The sequence below is a fragment of the Monodelphis domestica genome, chromosome 1 (genome assembly GCF_027887165.1).
Source record: "Monodelphis domestica isolate mMonDom1 chromosome 1, mMonDom1.pri, whole genome shotgun sequence".
In the NCBI taxonomy this organism is placed as follows: domain Eukaryota; kingdom Metazoa; phylum Chordata; class Mammalia; order Didelphimorphia; family Didelphidae; genus Monodelphis; species Monodelphis domestica.
The window spans coordinates 673071376-673084060 of NC_077227.1; the positions used below are offsets into that span (position 1 = coordinate 673071376).

The 12685-nt window shown below is 35.8% G+C and overlaps 1 protein-coding gene across 10 annotated transcripts in view; it reads right to left on the bottom strand.

The window, feature by feature from the left end:
* The window catches only part of RMDN2 (regulator of microtubule dynamics 2), a 117486-nt gene that overhangs the window by 47085 nt on the left and 57716 nt on the right, over window positions 1-12685 (bottom strand). For 7 of the 10 annotated variants that reach the window (XM_007477023.3, XM_016425104.2, XM_016425105.2 and 4 more), the window contains one exon: window positions 4148-5281. The exons of 2 other annotated variants lie outside the window; for them this stretch is intronic. In XM_007477023.3, coding sequence (XP_007477085.2) covers window positions 4148-5281 — 1134 coding nt within the window. Of the gene's footprint in view, window positions 1-4147; window positions 5282-5852; window positions 6015-12685 lie in introns of those variants that run through there. One more of the 10 variants, XM_016425113.2, reaches the window with a different exon arrangement.

Below are 12685 nucleotides of genomic sequence, written 5' to 3' on the forward strand. Positions count from 1 at the left end.
TGTGTTAGATGCAGAACATTACCCACTTGCATATTATGTTGTTATATATGTTATTTAAGTTTAACAAATGCCACATATATGTTACATATCTGCATATCTGCATTTAGATATAAATATAGATGTCAGTATTTAATGAATGATATTGATAGAGATATATGTTGGCACCAATACTCACACCTCATTAGTATACTCTGATCCTCTCTGATTGAAAGGCTGTAGAAATGGATTTTGGGGTAAATAACTTCTTAAAGCTGGTATTTTAAGAGGGCTCCCAAGGCAGCAAACTGTATAATATATATAATATATAATAATATAACTAATACTTGTGAACAGATTGCTGTCTTGGGAGTCCTCTTAAAATGCCAGCTTTAAGAAGTTCTTTACCTCAAAATCCATTTTTACAGCCTTCCAATCAAAGAGGATCAGAGTGCACTAATGAGGTGTGAGTACTGGTACCAACATATCTCTCTCTCTCTCTCTCTCTCTCTCTCTCTCTCTCTCTCTCTCTCTCTCTCTCCATATATATATATATATATATATATATATATATATATATCACCTAGGCATTTATATATGCTATATTGCCCAAATATAATCAGTGACACATATTGTGACATCTTATTTATTATATGATCTATATATGTGTTAAGTGACATTATGTGCAATAAGTATACATTATTCAGACTATATTACATATTAAATGTGTTATATATGTCAAATGGGTAGCATAAGTTAAATGTTTTAAATGTGTGTACATGGCATGTGTTGATATATATAGCATGTGTGTGGACAGACATGGATACATCTGTGTTGAGTATATAGTAAATAAATCCCTCTAAAGTCTCTTTTTTTAAGAGGATTCTCATTTCATGAAACTTGTCATGCATATTGCTTGGTACTTGTATCATTCATATGTTACATGAGAACATTAATGCATGCAAAATAACACCTTGAACATGCTTATGTCTGCTGTTACACATGGGGAATATGACATTGACTAAGTTTTCATTATTTATGATATTTCTTATATATATTCTTATACATATTAAATATTAAGACACCTGTTGTAACAACGCACATATGTGTGTGTAACAGACAATCCAGTATAGCCTAGAGCAATCCAATCCAGCCCAATTGGTCTAGTCCAGTGCAATTCAGTCTCATTGGGTAAGGTTTGATCCAGGCAAATCTAGCCTATTCTGGCCCAGTTCACTGCAACCTTGTCAGGCCAAACCAATGCAGTACAGTCTATTCTAATCCATCATTTAATATAGTCCAGTATGATCCAATAAAGTTCAAGTTGCTCCAATATAACTAACCTCCAGTTCAGCTTGGTCCAGTCAGACCCAAACTGGTATAATCTAGTATAGTATAATTGAGTCTAATCCAATTCAGTCAGGATTAATCTGGTTCAATATGGTTTGATCCTATCCATTCCAGTCTAATTCAGTCTGATCTGGTCCAATATGGTACCATCTGAATCAATATAATCTAATCCTATCCAACCTAGTATAAACAGGTCCAATCTAATCAAACCAATTTAGTCCAATTCAATCTACTTTATTAGAATCCAGTTTCATTAAATCTGGTTTAAATTGGTCTAATCAGTTTCAAACAAAGTTCAATTCAGTCTAGTCTGGTTCAATAAGCTTCAAATTGGTTGAATCTGGTTCAGAGCAGTCCAATTTGCTTAAATCTGTTTAATCTAGTACTATTTGGTATAACCCTGGCTAACTAGACTAATCTGGTTCAATCCAGTACAATTGAGTTCAATCCAGTCCAAACCAGTTTAGTCTGGTTCAGTCCAACCCAGAATAATCCAGTTCAGTACAATTCAGTCCAATCAAATCTAATCCAGTTGAATATGGTCTAGTCCAAGAAATAAATGCTAGTCCTACTATAGTTAAAGTACTATGTCACTAGGAATAGAAATATTGAAAAAGACAATACCTTGACTTCAGATTCAACGAACTTATATTTCATGCCCAAAGAAGAAGGTGGGGGTAAGGACCAAATGTAGCCAAGATGGAATTTGGTAGAAGAGAAAGGGAGTAAACTGGAGAAATGGTTCGTTAAGAAAATTTCAAGAAAGAGACAAGTTTCTAGATAAGGTATGAGGGAAGACTTCACAGAGGAAGTTACAACTGAACTAACCTCTGAGAGAAGAGAAGGATTATAAAATATACCTGTGTATATAAAGGGGTGTGAGAGGGGGAGAAGTAGAGGGAGAAAAAGGGCTAAAGAGGAGAAGGGAAGGGGGAGGAAAGGGGGAATGGGAGAAAGAAAGAAGAGAACAGACATTCCAAATTCACAAGAAAATAAATTATATCCAGATGACTGCAATTAGACCTGTTGTCATAACACAAACTCTCAGATGGGTCAAAAAATATAATAGCAAATTAGTTATACAGTAATTAAAAGAAGAACATATGATCTGATGGTTCTTTCTTCAAATTTTTTATAGCAGAGAGTAACTTAAAAAAGAAATTTTAAATGAATTCTAATAATAAGACAATAACAATAGCAGCCAGAATCTATATAGTACTGTAAGGCACATGTTACAATATAATATATTACACATGGGCAACATGTCATTAATCATGCTTATAGTATTTATTCTATATTTTGAATGCTATAAATGTTCAAAGTATTATATATATGCTACATACCATATGTCACAAAAGCTCTGTGACATGTTGTGTTACATGTGTGAAATAATATGTGTATAGAGACAACTAATATCATTTATAGATAACTAAATATATATTTCAACACTGGTATGCTTATCTCATTAGAACCCTTAGTTCTACATGCCCCCTCTCCTTAGAGTGTTGGACAGAACAGTAAAAACTCCTAAAGTCTATTTTAAGAAAACATGAGAGAATTTATTTTTCACATGCTATATTAATTCCCATATGAGGACCTCTATATTAGAGAGGATTCCTGTGTTAGGCAGTTTTTTAATCTACTGTTTTTTCATTTTCTTTGTTCGTAGGAATCCACAAGGATTCCTACAAGGAAAATGTCTTTCCTTTAAAATTTTTCATTAATAAATATGAAGGGGGTAAGTGTTGGTTTCCTGTGAAGTATTCCCCATGACAGGAGGATAGGGTTGGGTAGCTAATTTAATGGACCACCTCTTAATTATCTATTTACCAATTAAAGAAGTCTTGGAATGTTCAAGGGAGAGGCTGAATAACGAGCTCCTAAAGCTCTATTTATTAATCTGCTTAACCAAGTGTCAATATCTGGTCATTGAGAGAAGGCCATTGACCTATGTCATTTTATTGCTTATGATGTTTACCTAACCAATGAACTGATATAATCAATAAACTGCTACTTCTTACCCCAAATTGAATAGATAGCAATTATCACTAAATGATATTAAAGAAAATGAATATGAAGGTAAATTATAGATATGTAATTAGTAATAATAGTAGCTAACATTTACATAATTCTTACTATATACTTATTACCCTGTGCAAAGTGCTTTGCAATGACCTGATTTGATCCTCACAACTACTCTGGGAAGAAGGTGCTATTATTATCCCCATTTAACAGATGAAGAAACCAAATCAAACAAAGGTTGAGTGATTTGCCCACGGTAACATTGCTAAAAAGTGTTTGGGGTCAGATTTGAACTTAGGTCTTCCTGACTCCAGGTCCAGCACTAATCACAAATCACAACTGCCACAGTTTCTACAGAATAACCACCCCTCTACCATCATCACCACAATCATTCTACTTAGCAAGGTGAAAATGGAATAAGACCTCAAAAGTGTTCTGGAAACAAAGAGGTTTTCTTTTATGTAGACTAATTTAATGGTTATTTCTATAGAATGGGGTAATATGTTAATTCAAAATGTTGAGAATCACTAAATATCTAAATTAAGATTTAAAAAAATGATCTAAAAGAAATAGAATGGCTTTTGACCCTATTTTAAATTCAGTGACAAGGTTCTCATTCTGAGATTGTAGTCAGACCTGCCAGTGGATTGATTACATGGTGATTAAGTAGAGTGGGGGTGTAAGTATGAATTCCTAAGGCCTGTCTAAAATTTGCCTGGTGGAGAATATGGCAATATACCGCAAATACAAACTGAGATGAGTTTTCCCTCTTGGAGTGCAAGTGAAGTTTTGTGGTAACCTGTTTATAGAAGATGCCACTTCATCATCATAAAAGGATTGACTTTCTGTGATGGGTCTTTTCTCTGCATTTTTCTTTGGTGAAAGGGACGATTTCATTTTACATATGAAATTTTTAACTACAACTGAAGTACTCTTCTTGATCTTTATAGATGGAGATATATAAAGAGTAGTTTCATCCGGAATATTAGAGTAGTATAGTGAATCTTCCCAGGAGACAGGAGCTTCCCTATAGGAAATTTCATTCTGAGATATGCTGGGGATAATTTCATCCCTTGAGGGGTACTCTGAGAAAAGTATATCCTTTTGAGCATCTGAGGTGTGCTTATCTTGAACATCCTCCAAAGTTTCTTTTCTTTGAAAGATGTCATCAGTACATCTAGGTTTGCAGAGGAAAGAAGACAATCCAATTACAGAGAGGATAATACTAGCCGTACTCTGAACTTGCTGTTTGCTAGTACTTTTCTGACTGGGACTAGCTTTTAGTACACCCTGATTGCAGCTTGAATCAGAATCAATTTGAATAAACTTAGGTGGATCTTTACTTTGATTTATATAAGGGATTATTTTATTTAAATGGGATCCAGAGTATATTGTAACTTGTCCAGTATCTGAGGCAATTTCATCTTGCTGAGAAGAAAATGAAATTTGACTACCATTTGGATATGTAGAGGGAGATTTTTTTGCTGTATGTGGGATAAAATGATTATAGTTTTCCTCAAAAGTAGTAGCTGCTTGAGAGCCAAAGGAAATAACACTTTCTTGAATAAAAGTTAAAAGTCTTTTTAATCCAAAGCCAGAATATTCTTCATGTATTTCAACACCACTGCTATTATCAAGTTCTTTTGAAGTTACATGTACTTTGGTTAGAGGAAAGAAAGTTGACAGATTTTGTGGATGGCTAAGCAAACCTTTACTTGTAGAAGGTACGTTAGTTAGATTGTCCTTTTCTAAATAACTATAACTTTCCTTAGGAGAAGACATGACTCTATTTGTTGTAGAGCTGCGGGTAACTTTACAAGAAATAAAAAAGTTATTTTTCTGAGAAACAGGGATAGCTTCATGTTGACAGGAATCAGAAGCAACTTGATCTTGAGAAGAGGCAGTACCGGATACCCTGTCTGAAGTATGGTGGCTAGAGGAAGAAAAGTGTGAACATGAGGAAAAACATAGGGAATAGGGTAAAATCCTGATAAGTCCATTAAAATAATCTCATTACATAAATTGTAGGGAAGAGAAGGAGAAATGATCTTTGATTACATAAATTAACAGGGCCAATAGGACACTTAGTTGAATACATACAAATATGAGACCACATAGTTTAATTTGTAAAGATTTCCTCCTTTTGGTATGACACTCAAGGAGATGATTTGAAGTATGTGGAAAACAAACCAAGATGTCAAATTAGAATTAGGATATTCTTTAAAGGAAAGGCAGATTGTGTTATCTAAAAACATTAAGTCCTAATGTACTTTGGAGAAAATTAACATGAGTACATGAAGACTGTTTACAAGATCACTGCTTATAATGTGATTATTTACATTTTGCAATTATATCTTTGGAAATGAAGACAAAAATAAAAACTTAGATTGTCTAAGAGCTTGTTAGTGGTGAATTTAAGAAAGCAGTAAAGCTTGGGTTGGAAATAGTTATAATTTCTCTTATCATGCTGATCATAATTAAATGAAAAAATTAAATGGACCTACCTTAAATACTTTCCCATACTGATAGTCTTAAAGAATCTGAAGTTATATTTGACTCCTTTCCTATGCCACCATACTTGATTAACTAAGTATAGGAAATGCTATAGAAGCAGTACACGATCACATAGTAATAAAGAAACATATAGAATACACATAGCAACAGCACAGAATGTGATGACAGGGTGCACAGAATACAATGATGTCAGTTCAGAATAAAATTGTTTTATGAATTTCTTTTCTAAAACCTATTCCATGTGAATGTAGAAAGACTTATAATTTAGTTACATGTAGATTACTAATTCAATTCAATTAAACAATTCAATTCAAATTCAATTCTACTGAACAAAAGCCTTTTTGACAGTGATTGCATGCAAAAGTGACCATGCTATGTACTAAGGATACAAAGATTAAGAAGGTGGCACCTTCTTTGACATCATGGAAGTTAGTTTAACAAAGTAAGATGGCTATACAAGTTAGAAAGGGATTAGGGCAAAAAAGGTACAGATAATTTGGGTGGTCTTCTTTCAGCTGGAGGAATTAGGACAGGCTTCACAGATTAAGTCCTGGAAATAAGTACTTTAAAAGGTAAAGATGGTAAGAAATATATCTCTAGGCCAGTGCTAATGAACCTTTTAGAGGGATGGGTGATGTGAGAAATTTCCTCAGGCATCTGTGGAGAGGGAGAGGGGGGTAGCCCAGGCTCACATCTCTCTGGCTTGCTAGTAATGGGCTCTAGGCAAAGACAAATACACAGAAGTAGAAAAGGAATGTACCAACATCAAGTCAATTAAGCTGAAACATAAAAGCACATGAAAAGGAATAACATGAAAACTAAATAGAGGAGGGGCATACCTAAGATAGCAGCATAATAGAAGGAGCCTGACAGAAATAAGACAAGTAAAAGGGGCTCTCCCACTGGATGCAACCCTAAAGATAGGCAGTGTTTGGGGATTCCCACAATATAAGGGAGTGAAACTGTACTTATCAAAGTGAAAGCTGATCACCCCTACCCCACATTACCTATTTCTCCAGAATTAGAGTGAGGGAGGGGCAATCTTTAAAGTCTCAGGGGAAGACTTACCCCTGAGGTCAGTGTAAGGTCTCAGCAGTGAGACTTGGGACTCAAGGTTGAAGAACACAGATCCTGGGTAGCAGAAAGTGGAGATTGGGCAGAAGGGAGTCTGGCCATAGCTGAGGCAATGGGGGCTAGAAAGATAGCCTCAGGACAAAATGCTTTAAAGCATACTATATAAAGAACATCACATTTCAACTTGCCCTCACTCAGGCTTCTGACTGGGAAAGGAAGATACTACACCAAGGCAAATCCCTGTGAGACAAAAGCTAAGAAAGCAATCAACATGTAGAAATCCCAGTCCACTAGTGGCAAAAGTAATAAGCAGCAGCAAAAAAAGCTCTTGAACCTGGATGATTTCTATGGAGAAAAGAACAAAAAACAGAAGTAATAGCAGAGACTGACAAACAAGCAAACATATCAAAATTCTCAAAAAAAAGGAAATTGGTTATAACCTCTTGAGGAACTCAAAAAGGAGTTCAAGAACAAAATAAGAAAGATAGAAGAAAAATGGGAAGAAAAGTGGGAAAAAGAAATAAAAGTAATACAAAAAGAAAATAACAACTTAAAAGACAAAATTTCCCAAAAGGTAAAAGAGGCACAGAAATCAAATGAAGTAATAAGTAAGCTGGAGACCAGAAATGACCTGCTGGAAGCCATGAAAAGAATGATAGACCAAACCAAAAAGGGAAATCAAAAGATCATCACTGAAAACCAGTCTTTAAAGACTAGAATTAGGCAAGTAGAAGCTAATGATCTCACAAGAGAGCAAGAATTAATGAAACAAAATCAAAAGAATGAAAAAAATAGAAAGAAAAATTAAATATCTTATTGCAAAGACAACTAACAGATCCAGGAGAGAAAATTTGAGAATTATTGGCCTACCTGAAAGCCTGAAACAAAATAAAAAATTGACATAATATTATAAGAAATTATTCAAGAAAACTTCCCTGATATTCTTGAAGAAGAGGGCAAAAAAGACATTGAAAGAATTCATAGATCACCCCCTATATTAAGTCTGCAAAAGACAACCCTCAAGAATGCAATAGCCAAATTCAAAAACGTCCAGGTTGAGAAGAAAATAATGTAAATAGCCAGAAAGAAACAATTCAGATACCAAAGAGCCTCAATCAGGATTACACAGGATCTGGCATCCTCCATACTTAAGGACTACAGGGCTTGGAATATGATATTCAGGAAGGCAAGAGAAATGGGTCTACAACCAAGAATCATCTGCCCATCAAAACTGACTTTATACTTTCAGGGGAAAGTATGGCCATTTAACAACAACAACAAAAAAAAAAAGATTTCCAAGCATTCCTAAAAAAAAGAACAGAACTGAATGTAAAATTTGATTCCCAAATGCAAAAGTCAAGAGAACCATAAAAAGGTAAACAAGAAAGAGGGAAAAAGTTTTTACAGGCTTCAGTAAAGTTAAATTTATTATATTCCATATGGAAAAATGATATCTGTAACTCTTAAAATTGTTTTCATTATCATATTAGATAGATGAACTATTCACAGGCAGATATTGTGGTATTAAGTTGTTTAAAATGATATGAAAAAAATTGAGGGGGGACAAAAAAGAGGATGGTACTAAGAGAAACTTGAAGGAAGAAGAAAAATAGGAAAAATAATATTACAGAAAGAGGTACATGGGTGGGGGGAGAGGAAGGGAAAAAAGAGAATGGAAATAGGTAATACTTAAACCTTACTCTCAGTGGAATTAGTTCTGAGAGGGAAGAAAAGCCAGATCTATTGGGATATAGAATTCTATCTTACCCTAAAGGGAAGTTGAGAGGAAACAATGAAGGGAGGGAGTGGGCCAGGGAGTATTAAAAGGGAGGGAAAAGTTGGGGAGGGGCAATGATTAATTGACCTTAAAGAAAAATAAGAGGGGAATAAGAAGGGAGGAGTGAGTAGGAAAGTAAAATAAGGGTGGAGAAAAGGGGACTGATTAAAAGCAAAAACACTGTTATAGAAGGAAATAATGAAAGAAGAAAGGCAGGACTAAAAGAGGAAATCAAAATGATGGAGCATAAACAGTGGTAATCATAACTCTGAATGTGAATGGGATGGACTTACCCATAAAACAGAAGCAAATAACAGAGTGTATTAAAACCCCAAATCCTACTATGTTGTTTACAAAAAACACATAAGAGGCAGGTAGACATGCACAAGGTAAAGGTAAAATGCTGAAGAAGAACTTATTTGGCATCAACTGAGAAAAAGAGGGTAAGAGTCGTAATCATGATATCTGACAAAGCCAAAGTAAAAATAGATCTAGTTAAAAGAGATAAAGAAGATAATTACATCCTGAAGTGAATGACAATGAGAAACAACATATCAAAACTTTTGGGATACTGCAAAAGTAGTACTCAGGGGGAAATTTATATCCCTGAGTGCCCATATAGACAAAATAGAGAAAAGGAAGATGAATGAAATGGGCATGCAACTAAAAATACTAGAAAAAGAACATATTAAAAATCCCTAGTTAAAGACTAAATTGGAAATACTAAAAATCAAAGGAGAAATCAATAAAACTGAAAACAAAAGAACAATTGAATCAATAAATAAGACTAGGATCTGGTTCCCACCCCATTTTGCCCTCAGTACACATCTTAGTGCTTTTCTCTAAGATTATTTCTCATATACGCTATACACTACATATATACTTTTAATATATGTGTGTTTATACATATAGGGAGACAGAGAGAGAGAGAGAGAGAGAGAGAGAGAGAGAGAGAGAGAGAGAGAGAGAGAGAGAGAGAGAGAGAGAGAGAGAGAGAGAGAGAGAGAGAATGTACAGGGTTGTTTGCATGTTGTTGCCTCCATTAGAATGTGAACTCTAAGAAGAGAGGGACTATGCTCTTGCTTTACTTTATATCCCCAACACTTAATGCAAAGACTGGTACATAGTAAGGGCTTAATAAATGCCTGTTGACTGACTGACAAGCTCATTTCATAGTGCATTAGCCCGGGCATATCTTCCTAAGTTTCTCTGAAACAATCCTCTTTATAATTTCTTATAGCATAATAAAAATGTGAAGGAATACTATAACATAATTTGTTCAGCCATTCTCCAATTGATGGGCATTTTCTTGGTTTCCAATTCATTGCTATCACAAAAAAGACTGCTATATATATATTTTTGTATATTTGGGTTCTTCTTCCTTTGATTTCTTTAGGGGATAGATTTAGTAATGAATTGCTGGGTCTAAAGGTATATACAGCTTGGCAATAGTTTTGTGGCACAGTTCTAAATTGCTTTCAAGAATGTCTATAATTAAGAGCAGCTAGGTGGCATAGTGGATTGAAAACTAGACCAGCAGTCAGGAAGACCTGGGTTCAAATCTGACCTTGTTGTGGAATTTTCAGTTTAACCATGCAAGAAACCCCAGCTGTCACTCAAATGTAAGGAAGGAAGGAGATTTATTAAACATGTTCATGTGGACTTAGCCAGGATCATTCCTCTAAAGGCTGGGCACTGAGGAAAGGGATATTTTATACACCATCAATTGGGGAGGGTTTCCATAGATTACATGATACATACACAATCAAGGGTTTCTATGGGCTTCCATGGGTTGCATGATACCTACACAATCAGGGGTTTCTCTGGATTATGAACACAAACATGATGGGCAGGTATGGCCATCAGAACATAGGCAAGGTCAGACATTGAATGGTCAGGCAGACTTGCATAGTCATGGATTTTTTATATCACAGAATAGGAAGTAACAGTGCCCTATGAAGTGGAACCACTTAGCTTTGTTCTGGAGTTCCAGCAGGTGCAGGAGAAGGAGTAGCAAGCTTCTGGGTGTGTCAGCCTTACAAAGCCAGTCTTTGGAGCATAAGGGAGTCCCTAAAGGGGAGATCTGAGGATTTTCCACTACAGCCTCAAACATTTCCTAGTTTTGTGAATCTCAGTATGCCTAGCCCTTGCTCTTTTTTTCCCAGAATTACTACTTGGACAGAAAATGAGGGTTTTAACAAATGGGTTGGACCAGTTCACAGATGCATTAGTGGGGTGAAGTACTTGTTTTCCCCTCAATCCCTCCAACATTTGTCATTTTCTATTTTTGTCAACTTTGCCAATCCCAGGAGTGCTTTGTTGAACTTCAGAGTTGTTTAAATTTGTATCTCTCTAATAGTTATTTTAAGCATCTTCTAACAGGGATATAGGTAGTTTCGATCTCTTCCTCTGAGAACTGTCTATTCATAACCTTTGACCATTTATTAATTCAGGAATGAATAACATAATTTTGAATCCATTCCTAGGCACCTAGGTGGCACAAGAGTTATATTTCTGGACCTGGAGTCAGGAAGATCTCAGTTCAAATATGGCCTTAGATACTTATAAGCTGTTTGGCCCTAGGTAAGTAACTTGATTTCTCTTTGCCTGAATTTCCTCATCTAGAACATAATTTCTTCAGCTCCCAGAACTTTCTACTTCACCTTACCAGCCTAAGATTCTGAAAGAACCTCATCCTAAGGCCAAACCCCTATGGAAAATGAATAAAAAACTACCTGACCTTATTCCACAATGACAACCAATTTCCCTTCTTCCTGTCCTAGTTATATACCTCCCCAACTCAGTGATTCCAAACTGCTGATTGTCATCATTCAAACCTCTTTTTCTATCTTCCACTGACTGATCTCTTATTTCCATTTCTCTCATCCCAAGGGTGCCAGTGTTCTGCTTTAAAACCATTTACCCCTTCTATTTTGCTCTCTGGAATTCTGACTCAACAGGCAACATACTTGCTTTCATATTTAATTTTTTACTTCTCCATTTCTTGTATCTTTTGATTCAAATTCAGAATTTATTTCCTCTTGATGACAGAGCCTCCCCTGGCAGCCCTTTCCAGCACTGGACTCACTTTCATTCATTTCCCCTGATTCAGTGGTTGAAGTGGGGGAGCTGGAATGCTTCTTGTTCCTCACTGAAACTTCCAAGTTCTCCCTCTAAAACTATTGCCTAGTAACTTCTCCTCCTTTGGGGTTCATTCACTCCATACCTATTTACACAATTCACAATCCTGCTAGCTGTAGCCCATCAACCTCTAGGCACTCTCCTTTGCTCAATTAGCTTCATTCTTGGCTTACAATCTTTCTCTTCTCAACTCTTTTCATCATACAAGGGAACTTCAACATATATAATGATAACTGCTCAAATATTCTAACCTCACAGTCACAAGCAAAGAAAATACCATTGATCTTGCTATTACCTATAAATATCCCATTTTTGTTGTTCAGCTATTTCTAGTTTTGTATAATTCTGTGATCTCATTTAGCATTTTCTTGGCAGAGGTACTAGTTTTCCATTTCCTTCTTCAGTCCATTTTACTGATGAAGAAATGAAGGCAAACATGGTTAAGTGCTTTGCCCAGGGTCACATAGCTAATAAATGTCAGAGGTGGAAAAACTGAGGGAGGGGGATGGGCAGAGCCAAGATCGTGGCTTAGTAGCAGTGAAACCTGAAACTTATCTGAATATCCTTCCGAAACAATCTTAAAAGGCATCTCAGAAGGACAGGAGTCAAAGCAGGATGAGTAAGGTGGATCACCCAATGAACAAAACAATGAAAGGTAGGCAGAGAGAGTGGATTTTCATGCTATAAGGGGGGGATCAGAAGCAAAACTGCCCATAGGCCAACCACCCCCTACCTATCCCACCAGACTCAGAACCAAGACTTAAGCAATTTTGGGATCCTAGGTTGTAGGCTGCACCAACAAAAGAGTACCACAAGCCTAACCCTTGAAGG